The 20,621-nt window shown below is 56.3% G+C and overlaps 1 protein-coding gene across 1 annotated transcript in view; it reads left to right on the forward strand.

The window, feature by feature from the left end:
* The window catches only part of KLHL22 (kelch like family member 22), a 39,412-nt gene extending 19,051 nt beyond the window's left edge, over positions 1-20,361 (forward strand). The window contains exons 3-7 of the mRNA XM_020996487.2: positions 4,883-5,048; positions 7,744-8,462; positions 10,799-10,991; positions 18,290-18,523; positions 19,391-20,361. Of these exons, the coding sequence (XP_020852146.1) occupies positions 4,883-5,048; positions 7,744-8,462; positions 10,799-10,991; positions 18,290-18,523; positions 19,391-19,768 (1,690 nt within the window). The 3' untranslated portion in view covers positions 19,769-20,361. The remainder of the gene's footprint in view (positions 1-4,882; positions 5,049-7,743; positions 8,463-10,798; positions 10,992-18,289; positions 18,524-19,390) is intronic.
* The last annotated feature ends 260 nt before the right edge of the window (positions 20,362-20,621 follow it).

Raw genomic sequence — 20,621 nt, forward strand, 5'->3', positions numbered from 1 at the left:
CAGTTTCTGCCGTACTCTTTTCCAGTTTCCCAGCAGTTTTTGTTAAATAGTGAGTTCTTTGAGCTTCTTATTTTAGCACCAGTTGCCTCGTAGACATTTCAGATGGGATAGCTGTCCCAGGGGCATCTTAAACTTAACACGGCCAGAATTGAACTCGTTGCCTTTCCCCCTCAAATCTGCCCATCTTCCAAACTGTCCTTTGTCTTTAAAAGCCATTTGTCTTCATGACAACCCTTACCCCCCCTTCTACAGAGGAGGAAGCAGCCTGACAGACATTAAGTGACTCTCCCGGGGTTATACAGCTGGTGGCACCCTGTCCACAGTGGTGTCTAGGTACAGGGATGTATGGAGTGTTCAGAGGGGACCCGCCCCTCTGGGGGGAGGGCTGCTCCTCCACCTTTGGTCTACCTTTCACCCAACTGTGGCTCCAGGGAGCTGGAGCATGTGCAGCGGCCACACCCCGGAAAACCATCTTGGCAGACAGGTTCAGCTAGGTTAAGGGGAACTGACAGACCTCAAACCCATTGGTGAGTTAGTGGGATGTCTACCCCAAGCATGTGAAGACTTTCCCTGGTAGAATGGGCAGACAAGAAGGATTTGTTCAGCGGTCACAAAGGCGGCTGAAGCAGGCTCTGGGGGGAGCTCAGAGCTTGGTCAGATGGTGAAGGCTGTCATCTACTGCATCCCGGGCTGTCGTCCTGACTTTTGTCTTGCCCCCGGACTTGGTGACTGTGGAGCAGAGAGTGAGGCTGACCGCTTTGTGCTGCTCTGCCTCACTTCAGTCCGGTGCGTGGGCGAGCCAGGACGTCACCCCTTGATGCCAATGGTCCATAGCCATTGGTTCAGTCTTCCAGGGTCGTGGCCTGCGTTCTCCTTGACTCCTTGCTCTGTCTGCCTCCCACCCCCCCGCCATATCCAGTCCAGTTTCTGTTTCTCCTCTGACAGCATCTCCCATCTGGCCGCCTTGGGTCGGGCCCTCACCACATCTCCTCTGGATGATCCAGCAGCTCCCGATTGGTTTTTCTGCCTCCAGAACATCCTCCATGCTGCTGCCAGAGTGACTTTCATTAGACACAGAGCTGAGCAGCTGACTGTCCTCCTCAGCAGTGGCTTCTTACTGCCTCCAGATTAAGATTTAGGTCCCCTGTTAGCTTTCAAAGCCTTTCCTCAGCGGGCCTCAGCCCCCTCCCAAGTGGTCCAGCCACACTGCCCTTTCTCTGTTCCGTCTGCCATCTCCGTCCGTGCCCTCTGGGCCTGTGCTGCCTTCCCTTGACTTCTGGGTTTGTATCTGTGGTTCCTCTCTGAATGTGTTTTTATCTGGACTTGCATCTTCCAGTAGAAAGTAACTTCTTTGGAAGAGCAATTGTTCATTTCTCTGTACTTTGTACATGTGTCTCTGGACACGTGGGCTCGGCTTGTGCCAGGTACTGGCGCTGGGCTGCCCATCATGGCCTCGGGCAGCTCTGGCTGCTAGAACCTGACTCTTTCCGTGGAGCCTGAATGAACCTCCTCTCCAGAGCGACACAGCAGGCTGCGGTCCTCCTGTGTGTGGCGGCCCTTTGGTTAAGACGGAGCTGAGTCCATCAACAAGCATTTCTAAGTAGCTTCCTCTCTGCCACAGTACAGAGGAGAGCACGCCCACGGTCCCTGTCCTCAGCCTGCCAGCAGCCCTGCACAGCCACGGTCGCCGCAGCCTGGATGGTGGGCATTCTCAGGCGATGCGCCAGCAGGTGGTGAGGGGTCAGGGCCAAGACCACTGGAGGAAGGCGGGATTGGAGATGAGTCTTGAAGAACCAGGAGGCAGAGCGGAGGGGCGCTGTGGAGACGGGAGAATGGAGGCGCCCTGGCTGTAGAGCACCAGACTGAATCCTTTGTGTCGGGCCCTGAAGGTGATAGGGAGCTGAGAGAGTGCTTGAGGAGAAGCGGGATGTGGTCAGACCCGGGCTTCAGGAGAAGCCCTTTGGGGAGGGACTCCCACCCCCACCCCAGGCCATGGCAATAGTCCAGGTGTGAGGGATGAAAGCTGGCACCAGGGAAGTGGCAGCGACCAGGGGAGAGGTGCCTGGCCAGGCCTTGGTACCCGGGAGGGCGTGGGAGGAGCTGAGGGGGATGGTGGTGCTCTTGCCAGTACAGGGAAGGCACAAAGGAGGGGTGTCGTCCTTTGGGACATGGTGAGGTTGAGGTGCCGGAGGGCGGATCCCGGGAGTGGAGGGAGCTGATGCGCTTCCCCCTAGTGCCCCCTTTCCAGCTGAAAGCCCGGAGTTCCTTCCACAACATGTGTGTTGTCAGTTGTACAGCCCCTTTCCTGCCTACAGCCCTGCTTGCAGACCCCTGTCACGGTGTGGGAGTGCCACGGGGTTCTTGTGTCCAGGGACTCTAAGCTCCTTTGGGAGAGACGGTCTTTCCTGTAGCGCCCGGCCTCCACAGAGCATGTGCTAAATACGTGTTTGTTGCATTCATTAGAAGTAAATGAGTTCTAGCCATGCTGTTTGTAACCATACATTGTCATGTCCTCGCGAGCACTTGTCTTACTCCGTCATCAGGATGTGACCTTCTGCTGTGGGTCAGAGGCTGGATAATCTTTTTGCTTCTTGAGAACATATCAGCTGAGCCTTTGCCAGCAGGATTCGACCTGAACAGAGAACCGTTTTTCACAAGTGAATTTTCGGTGATTGTTTTTTGCATTGCACCCTTCCCTTCTCCTCAGCCCAGGGAACCATCCCTTAAAACAGAGAATAAAAAGGAAAACAAAGCAGAGTCTAACTACACGAGCAGTTTGGGAGCCCCTGCTCTTGGTGAGGCCCTGTCTGAGGTACTGCCAAGTCAGAGGCAAGATTCAAAACAGGACCTCCTTCTCTCACAGGGGCCTAGCCTTCAACAGACACGTATGGACTTGACTTGGTAATTTGAAGAGAGAGGGGATCAGGCAAGGCTTCCTGGAGGAAGTGGCGCCTGGGCTGAGCCACGAAAGAAGCCAGAGACTGTGAGAGCTGTTCTAGGCCCGCAGGAGAGCCTGGGCTGAGGTGCACAGATGGGACATAGGACAGCGTTTGTGGAGGTGGCTTGGTGCCGAGGCAGTGAGACAGAAGCCTGGAAAGGCTGGAGGGCCTGTTTGTCCTGATGACACTAGGGAGCTCCTCAGGGTTCTTGACCAGAGCAGTGACACCCTCAGAGGACATTGTGGCTGTCTGCTGTCTCGGTGCCAATGGCGTTCTTAGCACACAACAGCCTTGGGAGGGACCCTAGTGAGAGAGCAGTTGGGTGACGTGGCTGTTGTGCTTTACCTGACCTCCGGAATGGGAATGTTCAGGCGTCACTGGCGGTAGAATCTCCTCTCTGGGGCCTGCGCCATCCAAAGCCTCTCTGCCCTACCTCCCTCCCCAGAGCTCGAGGTTGACAGGATCCGGTTACTGAGTCAGCCTGGGCCCCCTGCCCTCAGTGAGAGTCTGGTCCCTTCTGTCTGTGGGAGCTGTACTGAGAGGCCTGCTAGGAACCAGGGAGATCTGGGGGTCCTAGAGCGTGTGAACCAGAAGGGTCAGGTCTCTGGAGCAGAGGATCTAGGGACAGTGCCTTGGAAGTCAGCTGGTCTACATTCCCCCCAGGCCCACCCCATCTGACAGCAGAGGACAGTGAGTGACTTAACTAAGGGCAGGGAGGAGACTTGAATTCTGGTCCCCTGGCTCTTCACTGCTGGTTGTGCCTTCCTGCCCCAGCCTGCTGCTGCACATGCTCACACATGTATGCCCTTCCACAGGCTTTCTGAGAGTCCTGGTGAAACCCAGATTCGATGGTGTTTGACTGACCTGCCACTGGGGGAGCTGGTGGTGCAGGGGATAAAGCTGTGGGCCCGGGGTCGGGAAGACCAGAGCTCAAATCCGCACTCAGATACTTATGGCTTTGTGACCCCCAGCGGCTCACTGAACCTTTGTTTGCCTCAGTTTCCCCCGCTGTAAAATGCAGGTGATGACAGGACTTCCCTCGCAGGGCTGTTGTGAGGGTCAAATGAGATGCCGTTTGTCAAGCACTTGGCACCATGCCTGCTGCCTGGTACATAGTAAGCGTTATATAAGTGCTTATTCCCTTCCCTATCAGGAGCCTGTGGGGCAGTACGGGGATAGGCATAGAGGGTGCCGGCCAGTTAAATAGAGAAGGATGGCCGATGGGAAGCCGAAACCACACCGCTGGGGACGCGGGGCCAAAGCCTGGGCTGTGTACGCTGAAGGAGGAGGTGGCGCTGTTGGGAGCAGCTGCCTTCCAGGAGGCTGGGGAAAGGGCGGGCTGCTAGGTGTGGCACCGGGCTTTTGGATGGCTTGCAGAGCCTCCTTTGAATAGAACCTGTCTCTCTTTATGACCGGATTCTAACCTAGCCTTTCAATTCATCAGTAGCCAGAGAGGGGAGAAGTCATTTGGGCCATAAATGTCTGCCCTGGTGAAGTGTGGAGTGGGTCCATAGGTTCTTCTGCTTGGCTGTGTGTGGCTCATTGCCAGCTGCGGTCCTCGCTGTGTGGAGGTCACCCATGGAGCTGCCGCTGTGGACAGAATGTGGCTCGGCCATCTGTGGCGTGGCCTGGCTCAGGGGAGGGCAGCTTAGTGCAGGAAGGCTGGCCCCAAGGGTGGTACCTTTGGGTAGATACTTGTGTGGCCTCCCTCTTCTTCGCCCAGGCCAGTCCTGGCCACCTTGGGCAGCATTCTGTCACGTCAAGCCCACCCAAAGGCCATCCCTCCCCCTCTGACCTTGGCAGTGCCTTTAGGAATTCCCAGACTGAGTCATTTGGTCTCTGGGCATCTTTCCAGATGGCCTTTTGTCCCCTTCTCGCCTCAGTCCTCAACGTACAGGGCACGTGGCCTTCACCTCCTCTTCCTTTGTGTCTTTGTGTTTCAGGGGCATGTTTGCCGGAGGACTGCGCGAGATGGAGCAGGAAGAGGTCCTGATCCATGGCGTTTCCTATAATGCCATGTGCCAGATTCTGAATTTCATTTACACGTCAGAGCTGGAGCTCAGTCTGCACAATGTCCAGGAGACCCTGGTGGCTGCCTGCCAGCTTCAGGTGAGACCCATGGCTGGATGAAAGAAAGGGAGAGACGGAAGAAATGGGGCCTTTGCACCAGAGGCTTTGCCTACAGGGCCTTCCTTGGCATTGGCACTGGTGCCTAGGCCCCGCTTGGGGCCCTGCTCTCACCCCGAGCCCTTTCTTCTCCACTCTCTCCCTTTGCCATTAGCTACCACACGCTTCTGTTAGCTTTGCTTCATGCCGCCACTGCAGCCTCCTCCTGCTGTTTGCTGCCTTTGTCCTCGTGGTTTCTTGTGATCTCCCTTCTGTCCTTTCTGCTCTGCTGACATTGTCTGCCACCTCGTCCTTCGGGGGGCTTGCCCCTTCTCTGCCCTCATTCGCTTTGAATGCCGTGGACCAGCTCCTTCTGGGAAACGCTTTCCCTCCTTCATTTCAGTAACGCTTGCATTGGGATTGCCCCTTGCAACTGTGGCTCCATCCTCCTCACTGGTGCAGTTTGCTCTGGTGCTCAGCCATGGTCCCTCTGCGTCGATTCACACATGGGAGCAAGCATCCTCTTTGTCTCTGACTCTGTGTCTCTGTCTCTTTGTCTCTGACTCTGTCTTTGACTCTTTGTCTCTGTCTCTGACTCTCTGTCTCTGTCTCTGAGGCTCTGTCTCTGTGTCTCTGTCTCTGAGGCTCTGGCTCTGAGTCTCTGTCTCTGAGGCTCTGTTTCTGAGTCTCTATCTTTGTGTCTCTGTCTCTCACAGTATTGGGGAGCCTTTGCTTTGAAGGCCTCTGTCCCACAGATTAAAAAAAAGGAACCAGGGACTTATTCAGTCTAGAATTTCCAAAACGGAGTTTCAGCGTTCCATGGAGAAGTTTCTAAAATGAAGAACAGGAGCAGAAAACTGTTCGCGTGGTGCGGTTCTTTGTTTCTTTGTGTTGTTGAGGGTGACAAGGCGCAGGTGGGGGTTGGGAACATGTGGGGGAGGCCTGGTGGGTCCTGGCTGCTGTGCCCCCTCCCCTCCTGGGCTGCCGGCCGGCCCATCAGTCCGTCCGTCAGTCCGTCGGCTCTGACCAGCTTTGGCCTTTGAAATTCTGGACGGGGAGATGGCCTTTGCCCTGTTCTTCCTGGCCAGCTCTGCAGCCAGGGCCCCTCTGCTGAGTTGGACAGGCGTTCTCTGCCTGCCTATGCCCATGAAGTCCCCGCTCCTGGCTCTACTGGTGGACCTTCACATGACCAGTTAAGGTGCATTTTCCTATGGAATTCTTCAGGTTTTGCAGTAGGAGAAGATAGAACCATAGTTGTGATGCCATGACATTTCTCTTGAGTCCTTGAAGGTCCTCGGTGGTTTAACTTCCTAACCTCTCAGTGAGATGACCTTATTCCCATTTCGTAGATGAGTGAGTGAGGGCAGTTGGCTTGGCCGAGGCCTCGTGGTGTTAGGGATGGCACAGAACAGATAGACAGGGGCTTGCCTTCATGGCCTACAGTCTCTGAGTGTTAGCATTAGAAACTCTGTAGAGATAGTCAGCTCAGCTCTCTTGGCACCTGAGGGCCCACCGCCCAGGGAGGTGATGGGGTTGTCCATCGATTGGCAGGAGAGCAGGGAGTGAGGCTCGCTCCCAGCTCAGCTCAGGCACCCCTGTCTCCAAGAATGGCAGTGAAGGTTCTGAACTTCAGACCAGCTGAAATGCCGCCCTTAGCAGCCTGCAGCCAGATGTCCAGAGAGGCCCTGCTAGCCTGCTCATGCTGTCCTTAGGGCCTGGAGGTGGGGGGTGGGCTAGGGGACTAACTAGGGGCATGGCCTCAGGGGCCATTTGGTTTCAGACAAATCTTTGTCGTGGTCGACATCATTGGGTCCTTTTTGGTCGTATCCCCCTCTTCATGACCTATCTGGGGTTTTTTTGGTAGAGATACCAGAGTAGTTTGCTATTTCCTTCTCCAGCTCATTGTACAGATGAGGAAACTGGGGCAAACAGGGTGACGTGACTTGGCCAGGGTCACATGGCTGGTCGGTGTCTGAGGCCTGTTTTGAACGGGCAGATGACTCCGGGCCCTGCGCTCTGTGGCCTCCTTGGCTGTCCTTCACCTGTTGCAGGGTTGAGGGAAGAACTTTGGGAGCAGGACCAGCTCTTCAATGTCAGGGTGTCCCTGAGAACAGTCCTGGCCATCGTTCCGGGGTGTGTGTTGGGGGTAGGGGGACGGGTTGTGGAATACTTTGGGGAGCACAGGTCCTGACCGCTGTCTGGGCTCTGTCGAGCAGCCCCAGGGTCCACCTCCGGCCTGGGGACGTCTAGGGGCAGAGGCAGAGGGCCCACAATACAGTCACACCTTTGCCAGTGTGATTGCTAGGCAGGTCGTTTCATCAGTAGGACTCAGTTTCCCCTCTTGTAAAATGATGGGATTGGGCTAGGGGGTTGGTTCCTAAATCCCAAAGATTTTCCAACATTTTAATGTCAGAAAATGTAACAGATCCCCCTGTGAAAATAGATTTGTTTTTGCCATGGTGCTCAATCAGAGCAAAACGAGGCTGACAGTGACCGTGCTGGGGAGCTGTGTGGCTTCTCAGAGCAGGGCCAGTCCCTCCATGGGCCTCCGCAGGGAAGCTGCTGCCTCGGTGCTCTCCAGGGCCCTGCTGGCGTCTGGGGCTTCCCCGGCTGAGGGCTGGCCCCAAGGGCTTCCGGAGGACTCAGCCCGGCCTCCCTCAGTGAGCTCGCTCTCTCTCGCTCTCTCTTGCTCCCTCAGATCCCAGAAATCATCCGTTTCTGCTGCGACTTCCTCATGTCCTGGGTGGACGATGAGAACATTCTGGATGTGTACAAGCTGGCCGACCTCTTCGAGCTGGGCCGGCTGACGGAGCAGCTTGACTCCTACGTCCTCAGGAACTTTGTGGCCTTCTGTAGGACTGACAGGTACCGCCAGCTGCCCCTCGACAAGGTCTATGCCCTGCTCAGCAGCGACCGGCTGGAGGTCAGCTGCGAGAGCGAGGTCTACGAGGGCGCGCTGCTCTACCACTACAGCCAGGAGCAGATCGAGAGCGGCCAGGTGTCTCTGCTGGAGCCGCCCAAGCTACTGGAGACTGTGCGCTTCCCCCTCATGGAGCTTCCGCTCCTGCAGAAGCTCCATGATGAGCTGAGCCCATGCCCGCTGCGAGACACAGTGGGCAGCGCCCTGCGCTACCACCGCCAGGAGATCCTGCAGCCCAGCCTGCAGAGCTCCCATACGGCCCTGCGCTCCGAGTTCCGCTGCGTGGTGGGCTTTGGGGGCATGCACTCGACCCCCTCCACGGTCCTCAGCGACCAGGCCAAGTACCTGCACCCCACGCTGGGGGAGTGGCGCCACTTCACCGCCGCCCTGGCACCCCGCATGTCCAATCAGGGCGTGGCCGTACTGCGTAACTTTGTGTACTTGATTGGCGGGGACAACAATGTCCGAGGCTTCCGTGCCGAGTCCCGATGTTGGAGGTAGGTGCACCTTTTCAGGCGGCTGGTGTCGGGGACTCCCGAGGGCGGCAGAGCCAGGTGCCTGTAGGCGCTGTTGCCGTCTGGACGGAAACCCCTCAGTCCTTTAGGGCGCGATTCAGCTGGTGCCCCCCGTTCACACACGTGTCTTCAGGGTCAGGGTCCAGCAGGGCCTGGGAGGCTGGGCAGCCGTGACCCAGAGAGGCGAGGAGACGCTCCTTCCTGGGAGGGACGTGGAGGCCGCAGGATGGGGAGGCCAGGCGTCATGCTGCCTCCTGGGCTGGCTGCTCCGCGTCACGCCGGGGTTCGCCTCTTTGCGGCTTCTGTCCATCTTGTTCTGCCTAATCTCTCCCCTTCTGGTGTCAGAGCTCTCAGCCTCCCGAGCCTTTGCAGCCCCAGGTAGTAGAGCTGGTCCTCAGTCACTGATCGTGAGCTTCCTCCCCATGATGTCTGCACACCCTCCTCTAGATAGGCTCCCGGTGACCAGGGTCCCTCTTGCAAAGCCAGGCACAGTGGTCCAGGTAGAGGTGGCTGGGCCAGGCCAGAGTGAGAAGGACGCCGATGAGGAGAGCTACTGTAGTGCGCAGAGGGCTTCGCACCCGGTGTCTCACTCCTGCGTGGCTTGCCTAGGCTCCCACAGGCCCTGGGTGTCTGCTTCCCTGCCTCCTGGGTCACCTAGCTGCCCTGCCCTGGGGGGGGATGGGCGATGCCCTAGGACTGGGCCTGGCCTTCCGTGCTGCAGGTGTTTACAAACCTGTTCTGAACCGTGTATCACTTGTTCTTGTCTGGGGGGCTATCCGACTGTACAGGAGTCTTCCTAGAAAGGGAGTGAGGTGGGGGGGGCTGAGAGGGGAGCAGCAAGGTTTCCAGTGGGAGCTTGGCATGTTCTTTGCCTGCCCCCTCCACCTCAGCCCTATGATGCTGTTATGGCCAAATTTTACAGATGGGGAAACTGAGGCTGTGGGAGGTTGGTACTTGCCCAGGGTCATGTGGCTAAGAGCCCTGGGAGCTGGGCTGGGCGTGAGCTGCAGAACTGAGTAGTGGGTGTCCTCGAGGCAGACCCCCCGAGCGACGAGGGGAAGGTTTGGGCTCTCCTGCCTTGGGTAGTGGCAGACCACTGGAGGGCCAGAGGAAGGAGGGCCTGCTGTGCTCGGCCCTGGTCAGACCCAGCTGGAGGATTGCTTTTGGTGAGGTGAGGGCCAGCGGGGAGTGGGAGGGCTTGAGATCAGGCCTTCGGGAGGACGGAGGCGAGAGCAGTGGGGGCAGGGGGAAGGAACACGAGTGTTCTCAGAGGTCCCCTCGGGGATGCTGGCGTCCTCCCCAGCCGTCTGGGGTCACTGCTGGGTGGGAAGGGGCCATGCTGTATGGGCTCTGTCCATCCCCTTCTCTCTCTGGGGGGCTGCACTCCCTTTGTTTATCCAGATGACACCTGGGGCTGTGCCCTCGGCCTCCTTCTCTTCTTCTCCAGACGCTCTTGGTGACTGTCTGGTGACCCCCCCCAGATCTGTCAGTTCCTGCCCAGAGCATCTGGCTGCCAAGTGTCCTGGAGGCTCCTCCCCTTCGAGGTGTCTAGAACGGAGGCATTTTCTTTCCCTCCAAACTTCCCTGTTTTGGTCTTATCCTGTCTCCCGGTTTGCCTGATTCAGTGTCATCTGGACTGCTCACTCTTCTCAGCCCGGTCAGGCAACACTGTCCCCTACTGCCCATCGCACACAGCCCCCAGCATAGTCTGGGCCTCCTCGGCCTCTGGGCCTCATTGCTTCCTCCCCTTTCTACCATCCCTACGTAGCTGTTGCAGGGCTCCCTCTCGCCTCTGTGCGTTACCTTTAAGGCCCTGCAGGCCTGGCGCCTGGCCCACCTTCCTGCCCCTGTGCCAGGCCTAGGCCTCTGCTTGGCCTTCAGTGGGTTTATCCTGGCTGGCTCCCCTGTTAGCGTCAGCTCCTGGGGATGCGCGATGAGTGGCCTGCAGCAGGGTAGGTGCTCGATGAATACCTCCTGCTGGTTTGGTTATGGGCATCACAGGGTGAATGGACTTGATGCTACACGTGTAATTACACAAACACCAGCGAAGCCCCTGCTGCGTGCTGCCACCAAGCATCCAAAGACAAGGTCAGAACGCAGGGATCTCAGGGGCAGGAGGGGGTAGAGGAGGAGCCCGCGCCTGAGCTGAGCTTTGAAGAAGGCAGGCCTGGGAAAGGGGGAGGCGCCCCTCCTCTGGAGGACGCTGACAGGTTCGGGCGGCGTCCTTGGGGCCAGGTGGGCTCTGTCCGAGGGCACGGCTTGTGGCCTTGGCTGACCCAGAGAGGTCCCAGCCCTATCTCCTTGTCTCCTTTTCCAAGATATGATCCAAGGCACAACAGGTGGTTTCAGATCCAGTCCCTGCAGCAAGAGCATGCTGACCTGTGTGTGTGCGTCCTGGGCAAGTACATCTATGCCGTGGCCGGGCGAGACTACCACGCGGACCTGAAGGAGGTGGAGCGCTATGACCCTGACACCAACACGTGGGACTACGTGGCGCCCCTCAAGAGAGAGGTGAGGAGTGCGCCAGGCGAGGTGCCAGGGCATGGGCCGTTCGTGGAGCAGTCGGGAGGCCAGGGAGCCGCCTCGCCCTGGTGGCATGCTGCTGGGACAGCCGAGGGACTGTGGACGAGGGAGGCGGCGGAGGGGGGCAGCGGGCCGTCCTCTCTGGGGGCAAGAGTTTACACCTCCCTCAGTGCCCGTGAGGCTTGTTTTTCCTCAAATGTATTGAAACCGTCCTTGAGATTGGATTTCGCTCACGGCTCAGCTTTCTGACATCACTTCCCAGTCCCCTGATTACGGGGGGAGTAAGCATTGATTGTCATGGGTCACGTCGGTGGCAGAGTGGACAGAGTGCCCGGCCTGGAGTCAGGAAGACCCGAGTTCAGATCTGGCCTTTGACACTTTCTAGCTGTGTGGCCAGAAGCCTCAGTTTCCTCATCTGCAGAATCAGTTGGCGAAGGACATGGCAGACCCCTGAGAAAACACAAGGAGTCCCACACAACTGATCCACAACCACGAAGCTCTGGTTGAGCCCCTTCTGTGGGCGGGGCAGTGTGGGGAGTGCTTTACAGATGGCAGCACAGAGCCCCCGGGGAGGGGCACTGTGCTTGTCTCCACTTGGCAGTTGGGGAAACTGAGGCAAACTGGGGCGGCAGGGCTAGCCCATGGTCACATGGCTGGATTTGAACTCAGGTCTTTGACTCCCACTCTGAGGCTCTGACCATTGGACTACTAGGGCTGTGAGGGGCTCTGGATTCTCTCCGACGTTTAGCTGGTGACCCTTGAGGGGCAGCTCAGAGTCGGGGGGGGGGGGCTTTGCTAGCGAACGCCCCTGAAGGTTGTTGAATGTCCTCATTCTCTTGTTCAGTCGTCTCCAACTCTTCGTGACCCCGTCTTGGGGTTTCTTGGAGGATCTTTTCCAGCTCGTTTTACAGATGAGAAAACTGAGGCAAACAGAGTGAAGTGACCGACCCACAGTCACACACCTAGGAAGGGTTTGAGGCTGGATTTTCAGAGTAACGCTCTGCGCGCCATGGTGCCACCTAGCGGCCGCCTCCTTTAGCAGAGCAAGTCTCTAACTGTTGGACGGCTTGGGACTGGGGTGTGCCCCAGGGTGAGGCTTGGAGAGGCTGGTGTGGGAGCTCTCCAGTGCCCAGCTGGACACCCTTTTCTCAGGGCTCTGTGGTTCTTCTCCTGCCTGCCTGGTCACTGCCCCCAGGGCGGGTCGTGCCTGAGCTTTGCTCTGGAGCCTCTTCTTTACTCTCTACTGCCTCTGCCCGGTGATGAGCCCCCCATCTCTACAGCCAGCCTTCTTCTGTCCCCTGGGCTCCAGCCGTCTAGTGGACATTTCAAACCAGGTGGCCCACAGGCACCTTCAGCTTAGCGTTGGCCTCTCCCCGACATCCAGCTCTGCCGTCTCGGGCTCTTCCTCGGCTCCGTGTGTTCCCTCGTTTGGATTTCCCATCCCTTTCTGCCTGGCACATACAGCTCCCCCCCCCCCACCCCGGTAGGCAGCCCTGCTGCCACCGACTGCCCTGGCCCACGGCCCCTGCCTGCGCCACTCCCTCCTTACGGTTGTTCCCAGGCTTGGAAGCACAGGGCTGACTGTGTGCTGACCGTCCCAGGCTCCAGGGGTTCCTGCCGCCCTCAGGTTAAGGACAACCCCCTCTCTGGCATTGAAAGCCCCTTTCCAGCTCCGAGCCATCCTGCCTTTCTGGGCTTGTTGTGCCCCACTTCCCTTTTTTCTCTGGGTTTGGGCTGGGCTGGGCACGCTGTTGTTCACATGATAGCTCGTCTCCTCTCTCCGTGCCTTTGCCTGAAATGGGCTTTTCATTTAGAATCTCTAACTCAAGTGCTGCCTTTCCCCTAGATAAGAGCTCTTGAAAGAAAAATACATCTATGGGTAGAAGCTAACCATGCAAAAATCTATTTTAAAAATTTTGTTTATTTTTAATTTTTATTTTCAGTTCCAAATTTTCTCCACCCCTCCCCTACCTGTTGAGAAGGCAAGCAGTATGATACCCATTACACAACATGAAGTGATGCAAAACATATTTCCATTTTAGCCATGTTGTGGGGGAAAAAAGCAAGAAAAATAAAGTGATGAATAAAAAAAGGCGCTTCCGTCTGTACTCGGGGTCACCAGTCCTCTGGCTGGAGGCAGACGGCATTTTTCGTCAGGAGCCCTTCAGAATTGGCTTGGATCATTGCATTGATCAGAGTAGCCAAGCCTTTAGTAGCTGTTACCTTGCCCACTGTTGTCCTGGTTCTGCTCACTTCGCTCTGCATCCACTCATATAAGTTGTCCCAGGTTTTTCTGAAACCATCCCCCTCATCATCTCTTACCGTGCAGTAGTTTTCCATCATATTCCTGTACCATGACTTGTTCAGCCATGCCCCAGTTGCTGGGCATCCCCTCAGTTTCCAGCTCTTTGCCCACACAAAGAGCTGCTAGGAATATTTTTGTACCCCCAAAGAGAAAAAAGGAAGAAGGAAAGGACCCATGTGTACAGAATACGTACCTATTTTTGTTGAGCTTGGAGCTGCTGAAGCCGGAGACTGGGCCTGGGGCACATGACCTCTGTCTGTCTGTCTGTCTGTCCGTCTGTCCCTCTCTCCTTCCGAGTTTAAAGCTAGCTTTTTTGTTGGGTCGTGTCTGACTCTTCATGACCCCATTGGGTTGTCTTGGTAGAGACACTGGTGTGGTTTGCCACTTCCTTCTCCAGCTCATTTGACAGATGAAGAAACTGAGGCAGATGAGGTGAAGTGACTTGGCCAGTGTCCCAGGCCTGGTGCTCTCCGTCCGGTGGCTCCCCTTAGTGCCCATTTCTGGGGTAGCAGTTGTCATTTTCATCAGCTTCTCTGTGGAGGTGGCCCAGCATCCGGTGTGTATTCTGCAGCCTGCTACGCTGTACTTAGGACACTGAAGGTGCTTTTGCAGTCACTGAATACCCTCATTTCTGTAGCTGTTCAAGGTTTCCCGAGAGATTTCTTCACAGCACTCCTCTGAGAGCACTAGCGCTGGGTCTGCATTTTACAGCTGGGGAAACTGAGGCTCTGAAAGATTGGGCAGTTTGTTCCTGGGTGTTAGCCAGGATTTGCACGCAGATCTCCCTGGTTCCCAAGAACAGTGCCCTTTTCTACTTGTTTTCCCTTTAAAAAAAATCTGTTTTCTGATTTAGAATTCCGTTAATTGTAAGGGAAATGGTAGAGTCACGCATACTTGATAAAATGGCTTCTTTTTGGAATGAGAAGTTTCTTCATTGGATCCTAGAACTAGTTAGAGCCGGACGGGCTTAGGTACCACCTCCTTTGTCCCATGGAATCTCTTCATTTTATAGAGGAGGAGTCTTAGGCCTGGGGAGGGTAAGTTATCTGATAAATTTCACGGACAGAATTGGAGCCTACCTTGAGAACAGTAGCTTCCAGCTGGGGTCAAGGGGCCTGTCTTGGCGGAGGCTTCGAGAAAGCCATTGAAATGTTCTGATCCTCAGTTTCCACATCTGTTCAATGGGGATGGGGCCATCTTGGGGCAAAGAATAGGCTATGCTTCTCTCCCCAGTGCCCGACCTGACTTGTACAAGATGGCAGAGCCCCTGACCTGGGGCTCCATCTGCTTGGTGCTCCTGCCCTTGGGCAGGCTCCCCAGGATGGGCCTCCTCGAGCGAGTGCTGCCCAGCTCCCTGCCAGCTCTGAGGCCTGAGATGAGGAGGAGCATAGCCTGCAGTTCTGGCTTCTGGCTTGGGTGGGCCCTGCTTCTCAGGCTCACTGTGGAAAGGAAACAAAAGGAAAGGAAAGGTTGGGAGACCACCGAGGCCTGATAGGACTCCCTCCCTGGCTGGGCCCTGCCCTACCCCAGCCCCAGGGATTTCAAGTGCTAGGAGGGCCCTTGAAACCAGAGGCTTGTTGGGGATTCTGTAGTGGCCGCTCTGGGCCACGTGGGGGCGGACCAGGGGGCTGCTGAGTTCCAGCCTTCCCGCTTTGGGGTCAGAAAGGCAGTGACTGCAGCAGGCTGACTGTGCTCTGGCTTACCTGTCCCAGAGGAACTAGGCGCTGTTGTGTTGGAAGGAGAGGCTTAAGGAACTGCCCAAGGTCATACACCCAGTAGATAAATGGCTGAGAAGGGATTTGAACCCAGGTCCTCTAGTGGTCTTTCCACTGCCTACAAACCCCAAGAAGCTTAAGATCTCTTGGGGTGATGACACTACACTGATATGTATAATACCAGTTAAATAAGTCCCTTAACAGGAAACCGGGTGCTAAGAGGTCAGGTGAGCCTGGAACATGGACAGCACCAAGCAAATCTTTGTTCATTGAGAATGGGAAAAGAGAATAAGCATTTATTAAGTGCCTACTGTGTGTCAGGCACTATGCTAAGTGCCACAGGGCCTGCCCTCGAGGAGCTTACAATGTAAGGTAAGCAAACACATGTATACAAAGCAAGCTATATACAGGATAAATAGGAAATGATTAGCAGAAGGAAGGCCCTGGAATTCAGAGGGGTTAGGACAGGTTTCCTATGGAAGGTGGGCCAAAGAGGCCAGTAGTCTGGGAGCGGAGGAAGGAAAGTGTCCCATGTCTGGGGACAACCAGAGAAAGTGCCCCGAGCAGAGGGATGGAGGGTCTTGGTGGAGCAACCAGGACCTTGCCAGGGTCACAGCATTGCAGAGGACATGTTGGGAGGTAAGATTCCTATGAATACTAGAAGGGAGGAGAGGGTGGGCTGGAAGGGCTTTGAAGGCCAACCAGAGCGTTTTGTATTTGCCCTGGAGGCAGTAGGGAGCCACAGGAGATTATTGAGTGGGGAGAGACATGATCGATCAGACCTGGGCTTTAGGAAAAGGCTTCAGTGGCTGCACTGGATGGAGAGACTTAGGGCAGGCAGACCCTTAGCAGCCACTGCAGCAGTCCAGGGCTGAGGGGCTGAGGGTCTCTACTAGGGCAGGGGCAGCACTGTCAGAGGAGAGAAGGGCATAGATTCAGATGCTAATTGAATCAGTGGGGAGCTGATGAGATTGCCGGGTAAAGTAGTACAGAGGGAGAGGAGCAGAGGGCCCAGGCCAGAGCCCCGAGGATGCCTGCGGTCAGAGGGAGTGACCTGGAGGAGGAGCAGCACAGGAAACAGAAGGAGTGGTCAGAGAGGGAGGGGGGAGGAGAATGGGAGAGAGGGATGTCCAGAAAAGGAAGAGGTAAGAGAATGCCAAGGAGGAGACGGTGGTGGACGGCATCCGAGGCTGCAGAGAGGAGGCGGCAGTTGGATCTGGCATCTAAGAGATGGTTCCCTGATCACTTTGGAGAGAGCAGTTTTCATTGAAGTATGAAGGTTGTAAGAGAAGTGAGAAGAGAGAGAGTGGAGGCCCTTAGGGTAGGTGACCTTTTGGAGGGGTTTAGCCTTGGGGATGGAAGGATCCAGTGAGGGTTTTTTTCAAGATGATGGAGACTTGGGCATGTCTGTAGGCAGAAGGGAGCAAGCCGTAGTGACAGTGGGGATGGCAGAGGCCGGAGGGAATGAGGTCACGTGGACAAGTGGGAAGGCTAGCCTTGGTAAGGAGTATGGCCAGGGCTGAACGAGGAGAAGGTGGCCGAAGGCATCAGATCCTCACCATGACTCTAGGAGGTAGGTGTTCTTCTTATCCCCTTTTTACAGTTGAGGAAACTGAGGCAGACAGATTAAATGACTTGCCCAGGGTCCCAGAGCTAGCGAACATCTGAGGCCAGGTCTTCCTGACTCCCGGCCAGCATGCTTTTCACCGCACCGCCAGCTGAGTCTATGGGGGTAGAGGTTGGCAGGAAGATGAGCGTGAGCTTTTAGGAATAGGTGGTAGTTGACCTGCTTGAGTAGGTGATGATTGGGAGTGGGCTTGTATGTGGAATTCCACATGTAGATGAGAGGAGAGATATCTGTTCCAGCTGTGTGTAGCCATATGGGTGAGGGTTATTATTAGCATAAGATGATAACTAAACTTTCTGTAACCGTATGTTTCTACAAGGTAGAAATGACACCTTGTGCTTTTTCCCCACTGGCCCCATGAGGTGGGTACTGTAAATATCCTCCCCATTTTATAGTTGGGGAAACCGAGGTGACTTCCTGATGGTCACATACCTGGCTCGTGGACACCTGCATTTGTGTGGGCTTCCTGACCGCAGCCATCTTTTTCCTGACCCCTGCAACCACAACCAGAAAGCTCGCCTGGAGTTGGAATTTTAGAAATTTAAAATGTCACCATAAATAATGACGTGGAAAGCACAGCAGGCCATCTGGGATCGCTGTTATGTGTCTTCTCAGATTTTAAGTGTTTTGAACTACAGAACCATTCTCTTTCCCCCACGAGTCTAGTGGGAAAGCTTTCACTCCACGTGGTATCTTTGTGTGGGGTGGGGCTGGTTAGTGGCTGTGGCCTGCCTGCCCCTCTTCTGGCCTTTCAGGGTGCCCCAGGTTCTCTGCAGCCTCTCAGGCTTGAGAGGAAGAGATGATGGGTGCTGTTGAGGTGTGCCGGGTGGGGCCGGGGGACATTGCACAACACATACCATGAAACAATTCTGTAGAGCAAGTCGAAGCAGCCCCAGACTGAGGCATGGGCATAGAACGAGTGCCATGGGAGGTCAGAGAATCCATGTCTGCAAGCGTGGGTCAGGCCCTTCCCTGCCAAAGGAGAGGTCACTGGTGTTGGTGACAGAGCGGTGTCCCCCTCCCCAAGCCTGTGTGAGTTTGGGGGCTCCTCCAGGGCAGGACAGGGCTTTCTCCATCACTTCCCTGACACTAAACATCCCTGGAGAGCACATAGCAGAGCAAACGTGGGCTGCCTTGAGAAGAAAAAGCCAGGACGTTGTGACAAGCTCCCGCAGCAGAAGGTGGGGCCTCCTGGGAAGGCCTGGGCCAGTCGCCTTCCTACCTTGGTTCTCCCGGTAGTGCCCCCCAGGCAGAGCCTTCACGGTTCCCCCTTCCTCTGCACCCTGCCATCCTCCCAGGAGGGAGGCGGTGCAAGGACTGCCCGAGGCCTCCCAGCTGTCTCCCCAGTGTCAGCATGCAGGTTCTGTGAAGTGTAGTCAGGGCTAGTTCATTCATCAGCAGATGTTCATCCAGCTTCTGTCAGTCAGCGCTGCCGTGGGGGTGCCAGTCGTGCCTGGGCCCTGGGGCTGCAGAGAGGAAAAGGAAGCCTTGAGGCAAGAGAAGACTCTGGAAGGGCAGGGTCAGGGGGCTGAACTCCAGCTGGGAGTCATTCCTCTCCACTCCATTCACTACCTTGCAAAGAAAGGGTCCCTGTGCGTCCCTGCCCACCTCACTTGCTGCCTGCCTCGTCTCTGTGTAGGTGTATGCCCACGCGGGGGCCACTCTGGGCGGAAAGATGTACATCACCTGTGGCAGGCGAGGTGAGGACTACCTCAAGGAACTGCACTGCTATGACCCGGACACCAACTGCTGGGAGGCGCTGGCCGACGGCCCCATCCGGCGCGCCTGGCATGGCATGGCCTCCCTGCTGGGCAAACTGTACGTGATCGGAGGCAGCAACAATGACTCGGGCTACCGGAGGGACGTCCACCAGGTGAGAGGGAAGGGGAGGTGGGGGCGACGGGGAGCCTCACTGAGGCAGCACTGCCCGGGAGGTGGGCAGAGCCGGGGACACTGTCTAGTTGGTGCCGAAGCCAAAACAGGAACCAGCCCAAGGCATTCCTACCCCAGATCTTGTGCTGTTGATTTCCAGTTGAACAATTCAATTATAACAGACATTTATTAACCACCTACTGTGTGTAGAGCCCTGTGCAAGACACCTGGGAAGATGCGTGATTTAGCTACATTTGGGCCCTGTCCTCTTAGGGCTTGAAAGTCAGATAACATGCTGTTTTCCCTGCCCCTTTCCCGCCAGTTAACATGAGTCTTTCATGTGACCAGCTGGGAATGAGCCCAGTGCTAGGAACCCCCAGCATTGTGCAGGCTGCTGCCTAATTGGAGGTGCCCTGGTTTCTGCTCTCAGCAGAGTTGGGGACCCACCTCTGAGGGGGAGGCTGGAATCTGAGAGATGAGTGAGGTCTTCCCGGGCTGGGGGACTTGCAGGACAGGTAAGATGTAGAGAGGAGGAGTAACCTGGGCACGGAATGTTGTGGTCCACGGGCATTGCCCAGGGCCTAGCCTCGGCTCCTGAAGGCCCAGGACGGAGGGTTGTGATTGCCTGACTTCTTGGCCCTGGCGTGTAGTTCAGCGCCGGAAACTGATGGGCCATCGTCTGTAGACGTGCCGTGAAAGAAGAGGGACGGCCGTCCGCCTGGCTACTGCGCCCTCAGTGCCAGTCTGGGCCGGGTCTCCTCCTCAGGAGAGCCCCTGGCTGACCTTTCTGTCTGTGTCCCGGGTGGAGCGTGGTACGGGAGCTTAGTACAGCCTTCGTGCATCTCAGCACTGGTGTTTTCCTTTGCAGGTTGTGTGCTACAGCCCCAGCACCAGGCAGTGGACAGCAGTCTGCCCCCTCCCTGCTGGACACGGCGAGCCGGGCATCGCTGTCCTGGACAGCAAGATCTACGTTTTGGGGGGCCGCTCCCACAACCGAGGCAGTCGCATGAGCTACGTGCACATCTATGACGTGGAGAAGGACTGCTGGGAAGAGGGGCCTCAGCTGGAGAACGCCATCTCCGGGCTGGCGGCGTGTGTCCTCACTCTGCCCAGATCTCTGCTCACAGACCCTGCCCGGCGAGCCCCCGGCTGGCACCCGGACCGGGGGCAGCGTGACCCTGACCTGGGCTCAGAGGTGATGAGTGTGTCTGACTGGGAGGAGTTTGATAACTCCAGTGAAGACTGAACCTGGGGCCGAGAGCCCTCTTAGATTTTAGAGGGAAGGATAGCAGGGGCCTTGAAAGGTGAAGAAAGACTGAGCACTGGAGGCCTGGCTGCCTCACCTCCATCTCTGCACCTCCGAAGATGTTAAAGGCAGGTCAGACACCTTCCAGCGTGTCTTGTCGTCATTGGCCACATGTGACTCAACCAGTCCGGGCCCCGGGAGCTCTTTGAGGAAAGGGCCCTGGACAATGTGGCAAGATGTGCAAACAGAGGGTTTTAAAAAAGTGATTTTAAACCTTTGAGAGTAACTTTGTAGATCCCCCTCCTGCTTGGGCAGACTAGCAGCCTTGGCCCAGTCACATCGCCCAGGTTCCTGGGGAAGCAATCCTCCTTCCGAAGCAGAAGCTTCTGGAGGCTGGGCTGGAGCAGAGGACCAGCACGCTGACCCTGAGGGGCAGACACCAGCACGCCCCAAGGCACAGAGCTAGCCTCAGGAGGCTTAGAACCAGTTTTGAAGATGGAAAGGGCAAGGATTACTGGGGGGGAGGGGGGCTTTTTCAAAACCTTACGGTTTGTAAATGAAATAATAAAATCCTATAGGAAGTCTTTATTGCATTGCTAGGACCAGGCCTCGATCTTTCTCTTTCTGTGCCTTTAACGATGTGTCTGAAATGGACAGCGCCCTGGCTTCCAAGTGTCATTCATTGAGCTCGGCCACCCAGCTTGCCAGATTTCACTTCCTCATTTAATAAGCTGAGGCTTTCTTCAGTCGATGCACTTTTGTAACCATACAAACTGAGTTAACTGTTTGCTTCCCTTTGTAAGTGGCATCCATGGGAACGTTCGGGCTAGGTCACTCCCTGTTGTGGGCACAA

This window comes from Phascolarctos cinereus, unplaced genomic scaffold (assembly GCF_003287225.1).
Source record: "Phascolarctos cinereus isolate Bilbo 61053 unplaced genomic scaffold, phaCin_HiC Scaffold_4;HRSCAF=312, whole genome shotgun sequence".
Classification (NCBI taxonomy): Eukaryota; Metazoa; Chordata; class Mammalia; order Diprotodontia; family Phascolarctidae; genus Phascolarctos; species Phascolarctos cinereus.